The sequence below is a fragment of the Hemibagrus wyckioides genome, linkage group LG24 (genome assembly GCF_019097595.1).
Source record: "Hemibagrus wyckioides isolate EC202008001 linkage group LG24, SWU_Hwy_1.0, whole genome shotgun sequence".
NCBI lineage: Eukaryota > Metazoa > Chordata > Actinopteri > Siluriformes > Bagridae > Hemibagrus > Hemibagrus wyckioides.
In genome coordinates this window covers 5,703,550-5,728,029 of record NC_080733.1, presented here as the reverse complement: position 1 = coordinate 5,728,029, position 24,480 = coordinate 5,703,550, and the positions used below count along the sequence as shown (strand labels likewise).

Below are 24,480 nucleotides of genomic sequence, written 5' to 3'. Positions count from 1 at the left end.
ACAATTGCAGATGATTTATATGACTTGATGCTTCACTACTGAAAAAATACAGAACATCGAAAAATAACAAAACTCAGAAATGCCCCTGAAATGAGTTGACACTTAAGGTGCAAAGGCTACAAAGAAATGATGAAATATAGGGAAATAAACAGCAGAGCCTGTTGAAATAAGAGCCTGTTAAAAGCATGGTTGGGGTGTGTATGTGTTAGGGGATACAAAAAGTCGACACCTGAACACCTTCATCTGTGTTATATGTAAGTTTCTGATTTTTAATTTGTTTCAAAGTTTTGTTTTTAAGCTACTGATATGGCAAGTGTCTCATTATATTGTTTGGGTGCAGTAACTTAAACAGCCACTAGATGTCAGTCTTACAGCAACCATATACACGATCTTAATCATCTAAACAAATCTCTGTACTCTCAAAGGTGGTAACACGTTCAAAACATCGTGATTTAGCTACTTATATAGCTTCCAAAATATCATTTACCAAACAAAAGGCTAGTAATGCTTTATCTATATTCAAAGCAATGTTTTAGAGGCAACCACACATCAGTTTTGTGGGGCTGGTGATTTACTGGTAAGCAAATTTGCCTCCATACTGTGTGTGCAGAGTTTACATGTACTCCCCGTGATTAAGGGTTTCATCCGGGTACTTTGGTTTCATCCCCTAGTTCAAAGACATGTAGGCTGACTAAATTGTCAAGTGTGTGTGTGTGTGTGTGTGTGTGTGTGTGCGCCCCCTATATGCGTTGGGTTGGTACTACGTCCAACCTTGTGCCCCGAGGCCCATTAGGAAAAACTATAGGTTCCCTGCAGCCCTGTTTAGGATAAACCCTACAGAAAAAGGATGGGTGGATGGATGGATGGATGGGTTTGGTTTGGTTGGCTTTATAGGTGGATGGATGGATGTGTGGGTGGATGGATGGGTGGATTGGTGTGTGTATTGGGTGGGTGGATGGATGGATGGATGGGTTTGATTGGCTGGATGGGTGGATGGATGGATGTGTGGGTGGATGGATGGGGGGATTGGTGTGTGTATTGGGTGGATGGATGGATGGATGGATGGGTTTGATTGGCTGGATGGGTGGATGGATGGATGTGTGGGTGGATGGATGGATGGGTGGATTGGTGTGTGTATTGGGTGGATGGATGGATGGATGGATGGATGTGTGGATGGGTGGATTGGTGTGTGTATTGGGTGGATGGATGGATGGATGGATAGATGCATGCATGCATGGAAAGCGAAAGATCACTTTTGTACACTGCTGGACATAATTGATCTAAAATATGACTACATTTTATAACTATTAAATCATCTTACAACTAAGAAAGGAACAGGCTATGAACTCGCAGCATTCCACAAATCTGTGTTAATATAGCATATGGTTTTTGATTTATTAAAGTATTGATCTATGAAATTTGGTAGTCGAACCTTACACTGAGCTGCAAAGTTACTGTAACCACATGCACTCTGAAGCAGGCTCGCATCTGCTGTTTAGACTATAAATGTGATCATACTCCCAAGATGATATACAGATAAACAACCTTAAGTCAGTTCTCTCCAAGATCACCCCATATTTTATAATAAATGAAATGTCACAACTGATATCATGTGAACAAAAACTACTTGCTTTAAATAATAATTAAAAAAAACATGTTTCAATTCAGGCAAAAAACCCTCCGACTATTTATTCCCGTAGTATATGATTTGGGACACAGCCCATAGTTTAAGCAGGTGTTTCTTGTGTCCCCACTTTTTCACTCCATGTCACTCTATCCCACCCCCCGCCCCTTTCAATGTCCCGTCTTCTTTGTGTTGATAAAAGTCCTGAGTGTCGCCTTTCTCTTCACACACACACACTCACACACACACACACTGCTCAACCTGCAGCTCCAAACCGACACTTCTCCACCGTCTCGAGCATCTCAGCAGTAACTTCAGAGCAATAAGCACCATGCTGTGGAAATCCAGGACGAAGACGGATCCCTACTGCGTACAAGTAAGCAACCAGTTCATTTCATAATGACACCAAACTGTTGGTCTTTTTTAGGAAATAATAATATAATTATAATAATAATAAATAATGTCTTAACATTTGATTAGACGCAGTAGTATGCACTTTTAAGATAAAAATCTATTAAAAATGAGTTTAAAATATGCGCAATATAAAATGGTCATGCATATTTGTGTCTGGAATAAATATATAATATATATATATATATATATATATATATATATATATATTACAGACGTATTTCATTTGCTGTTACATGCAACAACCTGGGACTAGAAATTTGAATCGGTTTCATTAATAAATAGTGAAAATAGTTTAAACAAACGCATAATTGTCCCTTTAAGGTGGTCCACACGACCCCTCCCCCGTACAGCTGTGGCGCAGCTATAAGAGCGCACATTGCACACACTCATCTAGCGCATCTCACTCACGCGCACACACACGCTCGCGCGCGCACAGCACTCGCAACACCGGCACTCCGCACGCTCGGGCCTGTTTGCATGGATCTAGCACGTCAGTGAGTTTGTGAAGTCCCTGCTCGTTCGTTTTCGAGGATCCTGCAACTGGACAGAGAGCCAAGTTTCACCACTGACCACTTGTACATCCACATGTTAGTGCACACCTACTCAGCGATGGTGAGTGGAGCAGAGATTGTTGGTATATACAATTCAACGAGATGCATTGGATGTGCTTTATTTTTGCGCATATCTTGATGGAATTAAACACATAATACGTTAATACAATCATTGTGTTTATCGAAGACATAAGCTGTTATGCCATGACTTTTTCACGATTAATACACAGATGCTTTTGAGCTTTAAGCTATACTATCAGTGTGACAAATTGACTTCATTGGCTCATCTGTGTATTTTTGGCTTTCAAAATCACTCAGAAATGTTTGCAGGAGAAATATTAAACAGGTTGTCCGTTAATTGCGCATTAGTCCAAGGAGGACAATTTGGAAATACAATCTGGGGAAAAAGAAAGAAAGACGGAACACAGGATTAATATCACAATATAAATCCGTGCTCAGATCATTGGAATTGATTTCACTCACAGCATTGATCTGCATGGCCCTGGCTGAAAGTTTTATAAGCTCCAACACTATTTTATTATAGATCTGTGATTTTTTTTTTTTTGTCAAATGCGCAAAAACATGTTTTTGTGAAAGAGATTTTTTGAAGAATAGTTCATTAGTTTCTTATAAGAAGAGCAGAATAAAGTCATGTGTCTGAACTCAAAACACCTGCTGCATTAAAATGGCGACGGTCAAATTTCCATCTCTTTTTATTATTGGTAAAAACGAATTGATACCAATACAAGTTATTTAATTAAAAAACACTTCGGATTATTGTTTTTATTTGTTAGTTTTCGTCTATAAAAATCGAATGGATGCAAATTCAACTAAACACCTAAATATTTACTAACCTACAGTTTTACTAGTGTGTAACCTACATGTTATAGCCTTCACTTTCTGTGCTAAAATAAAATGTGAAGGTTTTTATGTGAGGCAATTACGCAGGTCTTTACAATTATAGCTCTTTTAAGGAGCAGTTAAATATTATAATTAAACACCTTTTTAGCCAGGCATTTTCCGCTGGAAACACAACCTATATAAACACTTAAACATCTTCCAGGAACCTATTTTATTAAGGAAAAAAAGTTAATAATTCTGCTGTTTGTGTTTAGGAGCGCTCGGATGGGCTCTCGGGCTCCTCACCGAGACTGTCTCAGCTCTGCTCTCTGAATCAGTCGGCTTACTCTGCGGCTCCTCCGCTGTGTCACACCCCGGCCTCGGACTTCCAGCCGCCCTATTTCCCTCCTCCGTATCCGCAGGCGTCGCTCTCCTACTCCCAGGCTCAGGACTCGGGATACCCGCACCTAGCCGACCCGTACCAGTCCATCAGCTCCCTGCATCAGCATCAGCAGGCCGCCTGGCACCCCCCGCGGGGCCGCAACCCGGAGGACGCGGGAGTCCTACCACAGCCGCACCGCGCGCTGAGCCTCGAGCCCCGACGTGAATACCCCGGTGTTCCCCGGCTCCTGCACGCGCTCGGCGAAGGAGCAGGCGCGGGCGCAGGAGCGCTGGGAGATGCGCCGCTCGGCGTGCACGCGGCTCAGCACGAGGATCTGCAGGCAAGTCTTTGCACATCTATCATCATACAGAAAATCCAGCAACATCCCCCGTAGCTCTGTAAAACCTTTCATTATTCCATATAACATTTTTTAATGTGCGTACACACTGAAAACTCACAGCCTTCTGGTGTCTCTGGTTATATCCCTATCAGAAAAGTTCACAAAAACCTCACATATTAGAATTATTTGTTTTTTTGGTGCTTCATTTGTCATGTTATTTTTTTTTCCACAAAAACTATTTTTGCACAATTCCTCTATTTTCGCGTGTTTTTATTTTTTTATTTTTTCACGTGATTCACGTGGTGTCACGGGGGTATTTGAGACGAACACTTTTAGGTGGTCAGGGATGTGATCATGCATTAAAACCCTAATCACACATAACTCCCATAATCATACTTTTCCTACAACTCCTACAATCCTGCATTATTTCCGTAATCATGCTTTATCCTCCCATAATCAGACTTTATTTCCATAAACACACTTTACTTGCATCATCACACAGTTCTTCCATAATCAGACATTACTCCCATAATCAGATAATACTCACCTAATCACACATTACTTTCATAATCACAGATTTGTTCAATAATAACACATTTTAGTCCCATAATCATACATTATCTCATTTCCCATCCCTGCCATTTCCTACCACAAATTCTGAAAATATTAGAAAAATGCTGTTAGAAATGCACTTTGTGTATTGCATGAATTTTACGCTGCACACAATTCACTTTTAATCACACGTAATTGATTAACGTGAGACTAATTATTTATTATACTCATTAAAAGCAGCCTATATTTGTAGTACACCAAGCCAAAATGGTGCATGCATCTATGCACTAGATTAGTACACGGTGTTTCTGTAACTTTAACATTTATATTATTTACATTATCTGTTTTAATGTTTTTTTTTTAAATATTTATTATTTTACAAAAAATAAAGTGCTTTCATGGAACATTTAAAAGTGTTGCACGTGCTTGTAAATAATAGACTGTGTAGTGAAAGTGTTAGGACAGTTATATTATATATTATAAGAGCAGGAAATGTTTATTATTTATTTTTATTTTAATTCGGTTCATATTCATTGAACGGCTTGTGAAATCATTTTCCCGACTCGGTGGTGTTGGTGTTTTGGAGCAGGTGCAGGATCAAACTGCTCTGAATGACTCTGTGTTAGACAACTGACCGCATCCAATCGATTTATTTAGACAGTTGAGGTCAACAAAAAGGGTTTCTCTCTCTCTCTCTCTCTCTCTCTCTCTCTCTCTCTGCATGAGACTATTTTAATGTGAAACATACGACTCGTTTTTAATTCTGTTAAAAACACTCCTCGTGTTTATTTGCTCCAATTGGATAACGAATATCTGATGTTTTAACTGAGATCCACTTTCATAGAAATCACGCGTTTGTGATTATAATCAAATAAATATCAAATAAAAATGTGTATTCAAGTTGTGCACAGAATCTGGCCCTATTTTAAAATAGCCAGAAAAAAAAAAAAATTCGGTATGATTACGTTTTAATTTGCAATAATAAATATCTAAGAATAACCTTTAAAAACAATTGTCGGCATTAAATAAAAAATATTTCAGTATTATTTTCTATAGGCTTATTAATATTGACGGCTCATCCTTCAAACATACATAATCAGCCTTAAATGTTACTCCTCTAATGAAAATAAAATCAGTAATTTTTTAAAATATATTTTATTATATATATATATATATATATATATATATATATATATATATATATATATATACCTAATTAAATTAGTTTAATCTTTCCCACACAGGTCACATATCTATATTTGACCATAGGCTATATCTCTAATTCTGTGGCATAGTTCTATTTTTTATTATGTTTGTGTGTGTATTTCTGTGTGTTTTTCTTATTTTATTTTTTACATAGCTTTTGTACTTGTCTGGCATTCACTGTGGACAGCAAAGAAAGAATTTCATTGTGCAGGGAAACTTGTTTTCCTCACATGACAATAAACGCTTTGAATCTTGAATCAAGTATACTGCATGTTATGTTTTAAGCATTAAAACAATAAGCAAATTATTTATTTGTTTTGTAATTATCATGAAAACGCACTTTAATGAATCACTAATCCTCAGTATAAGATTGAACCTGACATTTAAAAACAAAATAAAATCCTTTTTTATTTTAAACAGGGTATGGAGGAAGCATCATCCCTGGGAATCTTGGATCATTCTGTTATCAAGAAAGGTAAGACAATATTGTTAAGTAGAAATAGAAATCATAAGATTACTTTGTTGTTATTATTTCGCTGCGCAGATATTTACAGATTAAAGCACACACACACACACACACACATTGTCCCCAGTACAGAAATAATTCAGCAGTGTCGTTTCATGTGAAGTCAAGAAATCATCCAACGCTCAGTTCAGCCTTAAGGCAGTAACTCTTAATGAACTGTTCATGGTCATATGAGAGAAAAAAAGAGGGATTAGAAACCAGCTCAGGGGAGGAGGAGGTGGAGGAGGAGGAGGGGTGATGAAGAAGAGTTGTGAGGAATTCACAGTGTGATCTTTCCACTGAAATACCAAGAAATTGGATTTTTATAGGTCACGCAAAAACTCTAGCTCTATTCTCTCTCACGCTCTCAGAAGTTTCCGAGCTTTGCGGCTTGGATCATATCATGTATTTTACACAAATGCCATCTTAATTCACACGTTTGTGCATTGGTTACGGAGCGCTCTCAGGGGTTTAGCAGATTCTCGGAGGGGATAAGAGGCTCTAAAGCCTGTGTGAATAAACCGAAGGTGTGCAAAGCACTTATAGTGACACACACACATACACACATACACAATCACACACACACACACACATACACAGCTGCGTTATGAATAGAAGCTCCTAATGTTGGGCATCACAGCAGGGCGAGATACAGAGACACAAGACACAGTCCACCACACAAACACCCAAGAGAGAATAAATACACCAGTGCTGAATGTCTCATTTTTAAGTGTCTATATTAGTAAGCACATAATTAATGATTTCTATACAATGGCTTTTAAACATGTTGCAGCCAGGGGCCCTTTTAAATGCAAATTCCTCTCAGTAGAGCTTTTTTTGTGAATATATTACAACTAGTCAAATATTAGGCTTGTTATTTAAATGTGTAAAATAATATTTTGGCTATTTAAAGCTTTTCTTCCTGAAGTTTCTATCATTATGTCCAAGTTTAAAGACTTGTTTGAGGTTTGGATTAAACCCATTCAATTCCAGAGACTAGACAAGCAGGCTAAGGACGCAATCCTAACTAAAATAACTGGGGTAATGTTGCGCTGAGATTTTCCCTAATGTACAAAAATAAAATTAAATCACAGACCCGCAGGCCGGGAGTCACGTACCCCTGGGCATTCCTGGCCCCCATTAGGAGAAGCACTTCTACACTATGCGTACATTCTTAAACTGCTTTCCGTGTTGTTGTTTTTGTTTGGTTGAGTTTTTTGGGGGTTTTTGTGCTTTTCAGAAGTTTTGTATTTTTAAAGACAGTCTCTCTGGTGTAGGAGTCCCTAGAGGGTCAATCCAAAGAAGCCATTTCTCTAAGCTTCATGTAATTATGTGCTAAACAGGACATTCAGTCACAGACAAAGTATGCCGTCAAAACCAGAGCTGGAAGCAGGTGGACTTTGGGTTCTGACCGATGTGTGTGTGCATCAGTGGTGGATCATTACTGAGAGATGAATCTTAATCTGCTGGGAAAAATGTTACCTTCTGTATAGAATCCTGCAGAAGAGTACTTTATGTTCGTTATGGTTCCAAGGAGAACCGCTTCACTATCCACTGAACCTTTTTGTTCATCACACGTCACCAACTTTAAAAACCCTCTTCTAAACATTATTTAAGACCCCAGCCATCAGCCAAATGTCTTCAAATTCACTGCATGTACTTTATTATCTGTTTGTTATTATCGTTCATGTTTACAGTGATTAATGCACAAAAAATGTTGGCTTCAATAAAAAGCTATTGAAGTCCATTCTGAATGTGTGTTAAAATTATTAAATACCTGTTCTGTTTCTAACTGTGAGGAAGAAAGTAGGAGCGAGAAAGATTGTAGCCTTGGCTAGCCTTGGACATTCTTTTTAAAAAGAAAAACCTAAATGTGAGCTAATTCTCTGGAAACTAATGAATGTTTTTCTCTTTCATGAAATATGCTTGAGCTCAATTTTTTAAAGAAAGACTCACATCCTCTTCTGAGAGGTATGAAATCGGTTTAAAAACCTTAAAGTCTAAGCTCTTTTGACGGAAAACCCCCGACTTTAAGAATATTCTCTAAGACAGTCTAACAAATGATCTCAGACTGTCATGAAATTTTAAATAGTTTATAATAATTACCTATTTTATTCATTGTTATGTTGTCAGCTGAATGACTAACTGAATGCAAATGAAAAGCGATGTGCCAGAAAAGAACATGATCGAAAGCTGTGAATTTTATTGAATGAATAAAAAAAGAATAATAATAACAACATCTAATTTCTCAATGCAGAGCAAACATACAATGTGAAAATGAAAAACATTCACAGTGTTCAACTAGCAGGTGAGATCAGTTAACGAAGGTGAGAAGTTAAACTAAAATAAAGTAGTGACATGAGCATCGTGTCGAACCCGCTTCTCCCGTCACTCGTCCTACTTTTCATTACCTCCTTCTACATTTTTCATTACAGCATGCGGAAAAAAAAGGAAGGAAGAAGCAGAAATCAGACATGCGTCTAATACTGTCTCTTTCTCTGACTAGTTCCAGTCCCGTCCAAGTTGAACGGCTCTGCTCTGTCTGTCCTGTCCCTCGGAAAGGACGGTTTGGGTCTCGGTGGTGTGTCCAACCCTGCCGAGGTCTTCTGCTCGGTGCCTGGACGCCTGTCGCTCCTCAGCTCTACGTCCAAGTACAAGGTGACGGTGGGGGAGGTCCAGAGGAGGCTGTCTCCTCCTGAGTGTCTCAACGCCTCGCTGTTAGGAGGAGTGCTGCGGAGGTGAGTGGAGGATGGAGACAAGAGCAGCACACATGAATACAGATATGTTATAAAACAGCAAAGAATCCTCTAATACAGAAGAAGCATGATTATGTAAATGAGTTTTGGAGATTTTAACTCATTAATGCATCATATAGCTGTAATATTCACTCACACACAGTAATACACCATTTTGCTGATATACCCAATCATGTCATGTCTTTTAAACTATATCATTTTCCATATTACAAATTCAAATATTTGTAAATCAGTCAATAATTTCCTGAATTTATCAATATTGTAGATACACCTAAGAGCTTTTAAGTCAGCTGTACAGAAATTTATTAAAAATAATTAAATGCCTGTTTTGGTTCTAGCTGTGAGAAAGTTATAGGAATGAGAAAGATTGGACATTCTTTAATAAATACATAAATACATAAATACATAAAGAAAGAAAGAAAGAAAGAAAGAAAGAAAGAAAGAAAGAAAGAAAGAAAGAAAGAAAGAAAGAAAGAAATGTGGGCTAATTCTTTTGAAATTAATTCAATTTTTTCCTTTTTTTGATGAAATATGCTTCAATTTTACAGAAATTCATTAGATGTTTTTTTTTTTTTTTTTGAATGATTTACCTTTTTGCATCTATCCACCATCAAAAATAAATAAATAAATACCCAAAGTCACTTCCTTGATTAATAAAGGTTAATGAATGAGAAATGATTTAGCCCATAAGGTAAACATTCTGAATCCAGGGGGAAAAAAAGGCGATCAGGGGAAAATCATGGTAGAATCCAGATAAGAGGTGAACTGGTCAGAGTTGCTAATGAGAGCGTGTCAGTAGTGTTAAGCGTCTCTGTGTCCCCTTCCTCAGAGCAAAGTCAAAGAACGGCGGCCGCTGCCTCCGTGAGCGTCTGGAGAAGATCGGTCTCAACCTTCCTGCCGGCCGCCGCAAGGCAGCTAATGTCACGCTCCTCACAGCACTAGTGGAAGGTACACACACACACACACACATATAAAGACACTGAATAGACCAAATGAAATCATTTTAATGCACAGCATTAGTCATGTACCTTACTGCTTCAACATTTCTAATGTCAAATCTCTTTAAGGTGAGGCAGTCCACCTGGCACGGGACTTTGGTTATGTGTGTGAGACAGAGTTCCCAGCGAGGGCGACTGCAGAGTACTTATGCAGGCAGAGTGATCCAGACCAGCTCCCTACACGGAGAAACATGCTGCTGGCCACCAAGTGAGTCCCAGTCACATGTCATTAACATCACCAGTGCTTCCAGTGTTGGAGCTAAACTGAACTATCTTGTACTTCAAACATGTACGTATTAGATCTTAATTTATCCAGTTGAATTAAGATTTGTAGCTTATGATGATCTGAATTCTTCCTGTTGTACCCTACTGATCCTAACATAGGAACAATCCAAATATTTTATGCCATACAACAACAAAATCAAATCCAGATCCAGGCCTCAGAAAGCACTTCTCTCTTCCCAACACAGCTGAATGAGCTTGATCATTAGCTGATGGACGTAATTAGATGTGTTCGGACTGAGAACTTCGATTTAGAAAATACCGTAATAATCACTGTATTTGAGAATACACTCAAGTAAGAAAATCAGCATGCATGGCTATAGGAGTGAAAGCAGAAATATGGTTATTTTTATTTAAAAAAATTGAATTATGCCGAACGTTTTGTTTTTATTTGTGTTGTAGTTGCTCACAAAGAGTGAAAATGACTTGTAGTGTGTTGCTTTCTTAAAATATTCATATCAGTGAAGCAATAGCACATGTTATACTATTTTAAATATCGATATCTATGTGCCATTTAATCACTTTATTAAGTTTGGTACATTCGGCTGAATTGCCTTTAAAAAAATATCAGATATCTTCATTTTATCATTCAAGAATTAACATTTAATTAGGAAATTAACCTCCTTCAACTCACAATCTGAAGGAATCCTGATAGTTATATTTGTTGATATTTGTTACTCAGGTATAATATAATGATAATGTGATACCTGTAATGTAGTGTGAAGTCCAGAATCACTGGGAAATAATTAAAAACAGATCATCTGAACCTTTATTTAGAGATCTTACACAACATGTCTACCATTTTTCACAGTACCTCGATTTAGACACAATAAGCAGTCAATAAACACATGGTTAATGATGTCAGGAGTCGTGGTGTTACATACCTCATGCATCATGCACCATGGGCTGATGCAGTTGTTCAACGTTTCAAATAAACATTGATTTTCTCTGTTTTAGAATTATTTCGATTTATTGGTCCTTGCTCAGATACATTGCGAGGAAGAGCTGATAAAATTGAAAATATACATTAACCCTGTCAAGCTGGATTCCCGTCACAGAAAGATAGTGACTCCAATAAAGTGCTGAAAACATTACCTTTCTTCATATTATTGTGTGTCATAAATTATGTGCATTTACTCAGAGCCCCTTTTTTTCTGCATCCAGCAACAAGTCAACTTCAGAAGTTTTATTAAAAAACAGACTGATATTTTGATAGAATAAGCAAAAGCAGGATATCATTTTCTTTTCATATATTATGTAGATTATATAAATAAAAATAATATGTAAATTATGTAAAAGCCCTGGGATTTATTAAATACTCTAGCATCCCTGCTTTGTGCTCTAACCTTCACTTTCTCCTTGTCCTCAGGGAGATCTGCAAAGAGTTTGTTGACCTCATGTCCCAGGACAGGTCGCCGCTGGGTGCGAGTCGGCCCACACCGTGCCTGGAGCCCGGGGTTCAAGGCAGCCTGACCCACTTCAGCCTGCTCACCCATGGCTTTGGAACACCGGCCATTTGCGCCGCCCTCTGCGCCTTCCAGAGCTACCTGCTGGAGGCCCTGAAACTGCTGGACAAAGCCGAGGGAGGCGGCAAGAGCCATCAGGATAAAGACCTCAAACACTGCAAATGAGGCAGTGGTGCATATCCGGCAACATCGCAAAAAGACTGAGCTCTTCCCCAGCCTTTAAGAGAGAGAGAGAGAGAGAAAGAGAGAGAGAGTGTGTGTTTACACGTGTATTTATGTGTGTGTGTGTGTGTGTCCGAATCTAACTGAATCAGCTGCTGGATTCGAGTCAATGTGTGTGTTACAGGATTAATTAGGATGTGATGTCCTCAGAGAGAGAGTGAGTAAAAAGAGAGTGAGTAAGTGTGTGTGTGTGTGTGTGTGTGAATCATAGCTTCTCACTCCTCTGGATCGTGGGGTGGACATTCAGAACAGCGCCCCTGTGCACTCTCCGTGTGTTTCACCGTAAAAAGCGAGCCACAGGAACTGCAAAAGGCAGCTAGAGATGGCGCACATTTGCTGACGGAAGCGTTTCCTTTGGAAAACAATGCAAATCTTGTCTTTTTGTACTCCCTACTGTATGTTTGTTACCCATGTTATTATTATTATTATCATTATTATTATTAATGTATTTCAAGGTAAATGTAATATATTATTAAAACAAAATAATGCATTGTGCCTGGTTTAATACTCATCCTTACTGGGTTCATACAAAACACATAATGTGTTTTTCACAGGTTTTTATATCAGTGACACTTACTGGAATCACATTACAAGATATTTGTCAAGAATAAGCAACCCTGCTCAATAGACATGCTAAATAATTCCACACTGAAGAGGAATAATTATCGTTATGAGCATAATTTTAATCTGTTCAACAAGAACAAACCCACAAGGCTGATCCCCTTTAAAATATGCATGCTGCTCCTACATAATATAGTGTCTTGAATATTTCCCTTTTGTAAGTGATCACAGCTGATGGTGTACATAACTTATTTGTGTTAATCCACTTTATTATTAAACTGTCACAATCCAAACCTTTGGTGTAAAAGTGTTAAAATTGAATCACACCAAAGGTTGCAGAGTCTCAGCAGGTAATCCAGAAGGTAGTGGAAAACCGCTACGACTGCAAACACAAGTAACTAATCTCACAGTAGCTAATCCCCCTCCAGTCCTTCCCTCACTCCATCTGCCACTCTACCTTTCTTCATCTGCTCTGGGGCACTACACCTCCATACCTGCCCCCCTACTAGCTCGCACGCCCTGAGTGTCAAATCCCTGATCTCTCTCTCTCTCTCTCTCTCTCTCTCTCTCTCCTCTGATACTCGTAGACGCTATTCAGCGTCTCTGTGCCTGCAGGCGAACATATGCTACTCTTCCCTGCAGATTCCGGTTATGTTCAGGGGGGATTGTTTAATGTTTATTAATCTCACCTGTCTGCAGAGGGAAGATATGCATGCACGCACACACACACACACTCATAAATAAAGCATAGTACAAAAATACTTTCTCTGCACAAGGTGAGAAACAGCAGCACATTCAAAAAGCAGTCACTGATGAGCAGTTCTCATTTTTTGTCCCAGTTCCATTTCAACTCTTTCAGATGCAGAACCTGAGCTCGAGCTGCTAACAGAATCGAAACAAACGGACAGTAAGACTGTGGAATAAAATCAGGGATTGCAGCTTTTTCTCAGGTACACACTGATCTGCTCAGAATCCTCCTCAGGAGTCAGAAACCTAACTAAAGATTCTGTTCAATTATTTATTGAATTTAGAAAATATCTGATCGGCTTGCCGGTGCTGTTAAACTTTCAGTAGACAAGAAGAAATAAATGGATTCGTTAAACATTATCCTGTATTAAAAGTTACATTTAGAAGAAAGATATACACCAAATATTCCCAATCCTTCCCCTCAGAGGCCAGCTGTTCTGTTTCTGCCAGATGTCTTTCATAATTTTCCTTCCTCTTCTATTAATAAACTTCATTACGTTTGGTGACAATAAGTGCTAACAATGTTTTGTATTACTTCCTGTTAATAGCAACAACGTGTTGATAAAAACAGAAATTAATTGGGGGGGGGGATAAAAACCCTTGAAACACAATGTACTTAACAGGGCTGAAGTTTTATTTGAACATAAAGGATGAGATGCAGTATAAAAGAGCCATGGTGTGAAGATCCACAGTAGACAGTTACTTTGTCCCTACGAGAAGTTTCTCCATGTCGTGAATGCCATCCTTGTCGATCAAACGAACGGTGAAAGAGGGCAAGTTCAGGATAAAGCGCTTGTTGAGCTATGAAATAGAGACAAGAAGAAGAAGAAAAGTTAAAAAAAAAAAAAATCACACATTAGTGAACAGGGAGGGGGAAAAGCAATTAACGCTGAAAATGGCTTAAATGATTTTAACGTTGTACAGAACTTAATTTCACTTCATTAGTTAGAGCTGCCATTCACACCACCAGAGACGGAGGTACAAGAGAACGCTGACATGAACGATGGTGGAGATGAGAAGTGGCAGAACGGAGATTGTGTGTGTGTGTGTGTGTGTGCAAGTGAGTGAGCTAACCTCTTCTATACACTTCTTCAGAAGGTCTTGTGCCTCGTCACGTGTGAGATCTGCACACAGAGCAACAGGGATGTTTAAGTCAAAAATAATAAAATGATGAGATTATTAAATAAATGATAAGAGCAGCTTGCTGAGCAAAACAGTATGATTTTCACAGTGATGTAGCAGAAAGCAACCTGAAACCTGTAAAGGTCTGTTTCCACCGCACAAAGTACTGGAACTTTTATCTCCCCCCAAAAAAATAGGAACTACGCTTTTCTCTGTTGTCTAAAGGTGGCATAAGTTTTGGAACCTGGTCAAAACTAACCTGTACTAAGGGCACTGAGAGCACAGTTTGTTGCTTGTTTTGTATGTATACCAACTGATACAGTGAGAAACACCACACACACTTGGTCACAAGAGTAGTTTGGTTCGTGAGTGCCATGTTGAGCTTGTCAAAAACAGTACTGTGTTATTTATTTTTCAACCTCAAATGAACCGGCACAATATTTTATGTCAGAAACAAGCATCCGTTTCTGATTTTAGGAGGCTACACAAAGACTTATGATGTCTAGAATGACACCATTCACAATAATTCAATCAATAAAATTCAATTACCAGGAAGAACTTTGTGTCTTTGTTATTATAATTTAGAAATCCCCTTTCAATTCAAACATGTTGTACATGTTCATGTGAACTAAAAACTATGATGCACTTTACGCGGTTCTTGTTTGGACCAGTTCTTGTTTTTTGGATGCATTGTAACAGGAAAACACCTACACTCAGTGAGAGAGACAGCAACAGAGGAGAAGAGGGGGTTTCACCTGGCCTGTAGTATCGGTCCATGATGGAGAGAGTAAGGAAAGCTCCGTATCCGTGTGCTGCAAAGGGGGCTTTTGCCAGCGCTGACAGGTGGTCCATATAGTACAGCGCAGGCCCGTCGGTCTCATCATAACCTGCCAAAAGCAGGTTCACGTGGTACGGAGTCTACAGAGAACAAGTGAGAGAGAGAGAGAGAGAGAGAGCTCATCAGTTCAACAGCATTTTTGCATCAAGCAAGAGAGACAAATATACACACAGACTTTCTCATTAAAGCATTTGAGGTGCCTTGGATCACTGTAAAAGTTTGCTCCAGTGTTCGCACTACAATCTTAAAACACTGTTTTTAATTAACAAGTTCAGACTTAAAACTCAATCAACAAAACGAAGGACTAGATGTAGCATTATCAACATCAAACCCAGCGTCAGAACGAGAGGGGAGGGTGTGAAAAAGCCGAAACAGGAGAGAAAGCAAGGTGGGGTGGGGTAAGGAGGGGGTGTTAAGCGGTCTGGGGGGTCGTTGGTGTCACCAGCAGTGTGACATCTGCTGGATGACAGCACCCCGCTGCTTGGAGCACCTCCCCACCTTTCTCTTCTCCTCTCTTCCTTCTCCCCTCTCCAAGCCTCCCACCCTCGCCCCGATGCCCTGGAGCTGCGCCAGAGCTCATTAAAACTTCCTTTAGTCTCTTTCCCGCTTACTTGCTTTGCCATCTCCTAACTCTGTGCCTTTACACCTGCTTTTCACTTCCCCTTCCCTCTGCTTCAAGCTGCATTTTTAAGGAAAGAACCATTCCAATGTCCGAACAGATTAGTAACTCGGCTGGTTCTCATTTCATCACCGTGAAGGAAGAGACACAAACTGGCTTTCTGCCAGCAAGGCTTCATCTAGAAAGCAGTTCAGGTGCTAGAGGTACACATTATATCATCATAAAGCCTGCAGTCTGATTCAGGCCTTGGCTTTGACACTGTGTTCCGGGAGTGTAAGTGTTAGAGAAGCTTGGCTGTGCTCCATGTGAGAGTATCCCTGAAGACAGCCGGTTTAGAGGCCGGGTTGTTGGAGATACCAGGCAGGGGAACTACAGAGGTCCCAGGAGTGCTATCTCCATCCATTCTCTCTTAACTCGACACCTGTTTCATACATACCCCACCTGAGTTCCTAACACAACAGCAATCCTCTCACCTCACCCATGAGAACACACCATTAAATATTAGTACCCGAGCATACAAACGCCCAAAAGCACTCTAGGCTATACATCTTGAAAAGGATACTGGAGCAAAATGGCTTGGGGACAGTCGAGATAAAGATGTTTCACTTACACCTCCCTTTTCGTGTGTGTGTGTATATACACCAGTGTTCCTCCAAACTCTCACAGACTGCCCAAGGCACCCTTCTCTATCTCTGTCCTGGCATCTTCTCTCAAGTTCAGCTGTGGCCGAGCCGTATAACATGAAATACTGTGACAGTAATTATTTGTGTCTAGAGACATAGCTATATTTCTGGAAGTCAAAAGATGGCAAGCTTTTCTTAGAAACATCTGCGTGGAAAGGCTTTTGTTTCTTAAGCAAAACTGAACAATAACTTCTAAAAATCTGCATACTCAAAACTCATTTAACACATAATAGACAGGTATTTATATATATATATATATATATATATATATATATATATATATATATATATATATATATATATATATATATATATATATATAGATAGATAGATAGATAGATAGATAGATAGATAGATAGATAGATAGATAGATAGATAGATACACACTTAATACAATACATTTAACGCAGTTTATAATAGGTCAAGTGTTGAATTCTACCTACACATGATCAATTCCTCAAAACTTCTTCAGTGGAAGGAATTTTATGTTGTTTATGCAATGTATGCATCTGATCACATGTGATTAGCATGAAATATTGTGAAAAGCTTAAATAACTCACACTCTAGTGCTCTTGAATTGATTTGGGTTTTGTTTTTTGTTTTTTTAAAATAGATAAAACTACACAACGTACTGGACGAGGCATGACAAATAACTAGTTCGTTACAAAAATTACTGGAACATTCTTTTAACATGAAAACTATACAGGTATGTAGATTTAACGAATAACACCACACTTCATTCTTTCTCTCTCTCAGTAATATAATTAATATAATAAAAATAGTTAAAAATAGTAAAAATGTCTGAAAGAGCAGGCAGACTCCAGGAGTTCCCTGCAGGCTTTTTTTTTTTCTAAAGCACACACTCATACACACACACACACACACACACACACAATACTAATGTAGTTCCCTTTAGACACATCAGGATAACAGCTTCCAAGGTCAAGCGTGTCTGCATTACAACGATCTGAAACCACTATCTTTTCAAACCTCCACAATAATGACAGAAAAGTATTTGAATGTTCAGTAATCAAAAAGAGATGACTTGAGTATTTAAAAAAATAGTTTTAAAATATGGAAATAGGTCCAATATGTAATTCAGGATTATTTATAAATAAATAAATAAATAAATAAATAAATAAATAAATAAATAAATAAATAAATTAATTAATTAATTAATTAATTTTAAAAAAATCTTCACAGACCAAATCCTAATTTACTGAAATAAAAATATAACAGCAAGCAGAAGATTTAATTTTATTCATAATGCACAGATTATAGACATGTGCATTAGGAATAAAAATAATTATAATTGTTTTTCACTATGCTGATTGCTTAACCACACCCAACCCTAGAGATCACCCTGCTAAACCTAATCCTCAGAGGAAAGTCTGGTAGAGTAGGCAGCCAGTGAAGGCCTTTCTTTAACCATGCACTAGATGCGCTGCAGCTGAAGCATGTTGATTTGGGAACGATGCCCGATGCCCCTGAGGGCTCCTGCTCCCCCCCGGGGCTCGCTCTCCCTCTGCAGCCCCTCCTGCAACAAATGCTCTAATTGTTTTTTGTAATTATTTTCTCCCTTCTGCTATTGTGACAAGCAGCAGATACTCCTAACAAATTAACACAAAAACTAGCAGACAACAGGGCCAGGGTGTAGGCAGGCCTTTTACACAGATGGGTGCATAAGTGATCACACACACACACACATACACACAAAGGGACCATGTGAGATGGCGAGGATCATGCTGTAGAACACACTCAGGTGCTCAACAGCACAGACACTTGAATCACACCTCATATTGCACAATGCATACACACAACATACTGACATCTGTCTTCGATCACTGTCAACAAGGGCCTTCGCTCCGTCACAGCGAGCGGTGTGCGGCGCAGTGCTGCCAACCCAGCGTGAACTCGGTTTACAGATTAGTTCAATGTTAACAATTGAGCACCGGTCTGGGGGCAGGAAGGCAAATACAATCACACCTTCAGAGCAGAGACGTTGTAAAGGTTTGCATTCTGATATAAGTCATTTTAGATTGTCTATAAATGTCAGTATCTAACAAACTGTACCTATAATTAATCGTCATGATTTTACAGTCAGCTGTGACACCTGATTCGAGGTTTGACTGCACTGGGAGAACAGCACAGCGTATACAGCACTTACAATAACAAAAGAAAAAGATTACAAACAAAAAGCACTAATGTGAGTTATTATTAATGGGATTTATTATTATTATTATTATTATTATTATTATTAATTCAATTAATTATTTATCAATTATTATCAATTAATTGATAATACAGCCTAATCACTGTCTGTAGCACAGAGTGAGGAGAAATAAGTATTTAGAAGCTTAAGCCAAAACGAGTTTTTATGGCTGTATATTTGGTGTCCTTGTCTTGTTGAAAGATCCTCAATTTCTCCAGATTCAGCTATTTAACCGATATAATTAAATTAAGCTAAATCTAACAATAATTAAACTCCGCTCTCATCTAACAGTAAATTTCTCCATTCATGGTTACACTCGATCAGATGTAATGCAACAAGCGGCCCCATGTCATGTTGCTCTCAGTTCTGTACTTCACTGTTAGTAGGATACTTTTCTGAGGGTCATATGACAAGCTGAATTACTGCTATAGACTTGTTTCATCTTTCAGTGGAGGAATTTTGTGGAGTGTGAGGTGTAGAAACGGAGATGTCTGTAGTGCAGTTCATTCTTTATTACTCTCTGTGTAAGTGTTGTTCCTGCAGCTCCTTCTGAGTGACCGCTGCCTTCACTCTTACCTTCCTTATCATTCCTTCAATGTAATCGATTACAGTGCATGATGGGTTTACTGACACTTGCCTTTTCATGAATTCAGGTGAACTCCAAAGGTGATTTTTTTTTTTCTCACTATAGACATATGTGATAGAAACAAAACGAGAGAGACTCATGTACCCACCCTACTGCGCAGATAATCTGCTAGGTTCTTCCTGGTGAAGTTTGCAGCAGCTGCCGGACTGAGCTCATATCCTAAAAGAGAGAAAGTATACAGAGGACAAAACTTACAAATCAGTCTGTAAACACAGGAACATGCATGTTTACATGCTTTTATACAGCCATTGCTCCCTTTCCTCTTCTCAACTCATACACTGTGCACTTGTGGGTACCCTGTTCCCTAAAGTCCATCCCAACATGTCTGTGGTGAGTGTATTCCATACCATATGAAGCCATTTGGGACTCAGCTAACCAGAATTCCCTAGTTAGCTTGTTATCCATCACTCCTGCACTGTGCAAGAGTTGGTGACAAACTCTCAGTGTTTATTGTGTGACTCCAGCCATGCTGTGCTCTCCAACAAAGAGCTTGTGAAGTTAGTTGGACTCAATGATCTCTTTCAATATATTGCCACTGGTTATAGTTGAGCTCGCTATGTTCTGAACCAATACACATCCTGTGTGTATGCCTCCACACTTACTTATGCCTGCTTTAACATCAATCCAGCTAATGGGCCTGATAGATAGAATTAGAGCGGAGACTGTGAGCCAGGCCAAAGCTGTGACGTCTGCCTTTACATGCACATGAATGTAATATAGAGATTACCCTCCATTTGCAGCTATAACAGCTTCAACTCTTCTGGGAAGGCTTTGCACAAGGTTTAGGAGTGTGTTTATGGGAATTTTTGACCATTCCACTAGAAGCACATTTGTGAGTTCAGGCACTGATGTCGGGCAAGAAGGCCTGGCTCTCAGTCTCCACTCTAATTCATCCCAAAGGTGTTCTATAGGGTTGATGTCAGGACTCTGAAGTTCCTCCACACCATACTCTCTGATCCATGTCTTTATGGACCTTGCTTTGTGCACTGGTGTGCAGTCATGTTGGAACAGGAAGGGGTCATCCCCAAACTGTTCCCACAAAGTTGGGAGCATGAAATTGTCCAAAATGTCTTGGTATGCTGAAGCATTAAGAGTTCCTTTCACTGGAACTAAGGGGCCAAGCCCAAACCCTGAATTCAATGATTTGGAGGGGTGTCCCAAAACTTTTGGTAATATAGAGTATATTGTGTTATACGTATATACAAGCAGGCGAGCTATCCAGGTGATACAGCCTTGGCAGTTATTCAGTTAGTACTTTATTACATGTTAAACATGAGAAACAATATTACAGAGTTGTTGGTGAAAGTATGTGAGAACAAAACTATACATACCATTTCTCATTTTGTAGAGCTGGACATTTTTCTGAATGTATTCTGCAAACTGTACTGTATCTCCAGCTTCCCCAACACACAGCAACAGGATTTTCTCACTCAGTTTGAACATTTTGTCGTAGTCTGAAATAAAAACAACACATTTCATATTAGGTTTAGCTTTCTAATAGAGTACACACCCAAAAACACTGGCTTATTACATTAGTATACACCAACCAGGCATAACATTATGACCACCTGCCTAATATTGTGTTGGTCTCCCTTTTTCCTACAAAAACAACCCTGACACATCAGGATCAGATCACACGGGCCAACCTTCGCTCCCTACGTGCATCAATGAGCCTTGGCCGCCCGTGGACCACTTTTGATAGATACTGACCACTGCAGACCGGGAACACCCCACAATAGCGGCAGTTTTGGAGATGCTCTGATCCCGTCGTCTAGCCATCATAATTTGGTCCTTGTCAAACTCGCTCAAATCCTTACACTTGTCCATTTTTCCTGCTTCTAACACATCAACTTTGAGGACAAAATGTTCACGTACTGCCTAATATATCCCACTAACAGGTGCCAAGATGAGGAGATAATCACTGTTATTCACTTCACCTGTCAGTGCTCATAATGTTATGCCTGATCGGTGTACATAACCTTAGTATTATATATGCATCACATGATTAAAAAGCATTCACACAACAGATAATTAGTAACGTTATTCATTAATAAATACTGGTAACTGGTTACTGAGGACTAACAAGCGAAGAAAAAATCACTTTCACTTTCATTACAGATTTCGCCTACTCATCTACTGACCCTAGATCACCAGTCTCACAATTATCTACATCAACAAGACCTAAAGAAACCGTAAAAGTGGACCCAAACTATTTATTTGGGACATTTCTGCTCGTGTCAGTAATAGGTGATTAACTGAGCTGCAGGAAATCTGGTCTGCGCACAAAAGTACCGTACAAGCTAAGCCGCTAGCATTGACTAGCATAGGGTAATCGTAAAGAAAATGCAGTGAATGATATATTTGTGATTTATTTCAGAACAAGGATTGCGCATATAAGACTAAGGCTAATTATATTCATGCGTAAATAAACCCCGAAGTTATTAAAATATTTTAAAAAATACTAGAGAGGCTAGGCTAACTGCTAGCACGACTGTTAACACAACTAATATAGCTAAGCTAAGCTAAGCTAAAGCTAAGCTATGCTATGCTAAGGCTCGTGAGTTTGCTAAATCTTTACCGTGTTTCATTTTGATGATGCTGCTGGCGGCCACGTTATCAGCCGCAACCAAGACAAAGTCTGGACCCTGAACACCGATCAAATACTCCATCTTGGCAAAAGGAAATAAAACCTATAGAGTTCAGTTACAGCGGGATTGAATGGACACTGTGAGAAATTACACAGCAAAACTTCAGCACACCGGCGCGCTCTGCTAACGTCACCGGAAACGACGTACGCAAGCCGAGTCTTCGAGGTCACATGATGTGAAACGGCTTGTTAGATGCTGGCAGATGGCTACTGGTGCTGTTTCTGTACTGAATGTTATAATACATACACTATATTGCCAAAAGTTTTGGGACACCCCTCCAAATAATTGATTTCAGGTGTTGTTTTTCAGGGGTTGGGCTTGGCCCCTTAGTTCCAATGAAAGGAACTCTTAATGCTTCAGCATACCAAGACATTTTGGACAATTTCATGCTTTGTGAGAACAGTTTGGGGATGACCCCTTCCTGTTCCAAACATGACCGCACACCAGTGCACAAAGCAAGGTCCATAAAGACATGGATGAGTGAGTTTGGTGTGGAGGAACTTCACAGAGTCCTGACCTCAACCTGATAGAACACCTTTGGGATGAATTAGAGCGGAGACTGAGAGCCAGACCTTCTCGTCCATCATCAGTGCCTGACCTCACAAATGCGCTTCTAGAGGAATGGTCAAAAATTCCCATAAACACAATCCTAAACCTTCCGAGAAGCTGTTATAGCTGCAAAGGGCGGGCCAACTCCATATTACATTCATGTGCATGTAAAGGCAAAACCTTTGGCAATGTAGTGTAGAGGTGAACGATTCCTTTTAAAACATTCATATTCTATTCATATTAAAAACAGATTGGTGATAGTTTGGGCAACACCACTTTGTCTTTTCCAATACCAATACAGATAGTGAAATCCTGAGCATCCCAAACAGTATTAATTTCTTTTTTTTTTAATGCTAAACTTTAATTTTTTTACAGAAGCATTTCACATTTAAGCGCTTATATTGTACATAATAAATATAATAAATATACATCTAATAAAATCAATCTTAACAAGGGAAAAAAAAACAATTCAGGTTTCTTTAAATGTAAACATTCCCAGTTCTACAAATACATGTATTTTCCAAGTCTAATTCTGATAATTTGTTACACACTCCAATATCCAGTGCATAGTTTTTTTGTTTTTGTTTTTTTCTGGTATCGGCCCAATATTGGATATTGGATCAGAGATGTCTCTAGTGAGGGTCTTTGCCCTGATGCTTTTACCCTGCAAAGACAATTAACCATGAGAGTTTAGGTGTTGATTATCCTACAGAAGGTAATGCAGAGGACACTATTGAAAAAGTAAGATAAAAGGTGTTAACATGAGATATTAGGGGGGAAAAAAACCCATAAAAACATGGTGTTGATGCAAGCAATCAGAAAAAGCCCAAAATATTAAATCAAAGTCAGAGATATCAGGCTAGATTTGACATAAGACTCATACACCATATTTATTGTCATTCTATCCATATGGTGCAGCATACAACATCACAAGAGCAAGGCACAAAGACTACAGTAAATAAGAGGGTGTAGAATGATGTGTGAATAAAGATCACACTAAAATACACAAACGATACAAGACAAATAAAGCCTCATGCACACATTTTTATCATTAGACATAATTACATTTTTAAAAACATTTCTTATTGATACTTTCTTGAAAAGCTAACTAGGTAGCTAGTAATCTCGGTCACTTTCTTGTCCTCTCCTGTGCCTTTCTGACTGATTCTATTTGCCACTCTTTAGCTAACACACAATTACTTCTTTTTGTAGGATTCTGTAACACGTCTATGATAGTAATAAGACACAATAGCATTACTAGATAATTATATGCTCAACATACTCTTTGTTCACAGTGTTTTACTAGTTGAATGCTCTTGGTTGAATACATCTTAACTTGCCACTTAAACCGTCCGATTAATTTGCCTAGGGGAGACATTACAATATTTAAACAATTTGCTCACAGAAGGACATTTCTACCAGCGAGTTTCCCCAATCCCATTTATTTTTTTTCCACAGATCCTTCTATAAACCTTTCACTCTGCCTGCTTAATTCCCTCTCTCTCTCTTCATTGCACTTAATGGTCTTGTGTGGATTATACCTCTTTGTAAAGCAAGATTCGTTTATTAAAATAATCTATGGATCTAAGAATCTTAAATCTCAAATCAATTTCCTGTATGTTGTTTACTTTAGTAATACTTGATAGGAGCACATAGTCATTCTCCTCTCCTTAGTCTAGTTCTATTTGATATTAAACATAACATAAAGGATGGAAAA

General features: G+C 38.8%; 2 protein-coding genes across 3 annotated transcripts; one reads left to right on the top strand and one right to left on the bottom strand.

The window, feature by feature from the left end:
- Positions 1-1,871: 1,871 nt before the first annotated feature.
- On the top strand, positions 1,872-12,587 carry tfap2e (transcription factor AP-2 epsilon). Of its 2 annotated transcripts, none has more exons than XM_058378228.1 (7): positions 1,872-2,000; positions 3,705-4,151; positions 6,330-6,384; positions 8,921-9,152; positions 10,000-10,118; positions 10,238-10,376; positions 11,820-12,587. In XM_058378228.1, the coding sequence occupies exons 1-7, from the start codon at positions 1,956-1,958 to the stop codon at positions 12,079-12,081; spliced, it is 1,299 nt and encodes a 432-aa protein (XP_058234211.1). In that variant the 5' UTR covers positions 1,872-1,955; the 3' UTR covers positions 12,082-12,587. The 2 variants fall into 2 exon arrangements, with proteins under 2 accessions (XP_058234211.1, XP_058234212.1); XM_058378229.1 differs by lacking the exon at positions 1,872-2,000 and adding an exon at positions 2,446-2,650.
- A 1,472-nt stretch (positions 12,588-14,059) lies between these two features.
- On the bottom strand, positions 14,060-22,353 carry psmb2 (proteasome 20S subunit beta 2). The gene is made up of 6 exons (XM_058378227.1): positions 22,145-22,353; positions 20,898-21,020; positions 19,655-19,725; positions 15,324-15,486; positions 14,521-14,570; positions 14,060-14,247 (listed from the first exon to the last, which is right to left on the bottom strand). The coding sequence occupies exons 1-6, from the start codon at positions 22,233-22,235 to the stop codon at positions 14,146-14,148; spliced, it is 600 nt and encodes a 199-aa protein (XP_058234210.1). The 5' UTR covers positions 22,236-22,353; the 3' UTR covers positions 14,060-14,145.
- Positions 22,354-24,480: the final 2,127 nt, after the last annotated feature.

Coding starts and splice junctions, on each gene's coding strand:
- tfap2e (XM_058378228.1), top strand. CDS start 1,956: ATGCTGTGGAAATCCAGGACGAAGACGGATCCCTACTGCGTACAA. Junction 4,152..6,329: donor CTCAGCACGAGGATCTGCAG/GCAAGTCTTTGC, acceptor TATTTTAAACAG/GGTATGGAGGAAGCATCATC. Junction 10,377..11,819: donor AACATGCTGCTGGCCACCAA/GTGAGTCCCAGT, acceptor CCTTGTCCTCAG/GGAGATCTGCAAAGAGTTTG.
- psmb2 (XM_058378227.1), bottom strand. CDS start 22,235: ATGGAGTATTTGATCGGTGTTCAGGGTCCAGACTTTGTCTTGGTTGCG. Junction 15,487..19,654: donor CAGATTATCTGCGCAGTAGG/GTGGGTACATGA, acceptor TGTTCTCTGTAG/ACTCCGTACCACGTGAACCT. Junction 14,571..15,323: donor GGACCGATACTACAGGCCAG/GTGAAACCCCCT, acceptor CTCTGTGTGCAG/ATCTCACACGTGACGAGGCA.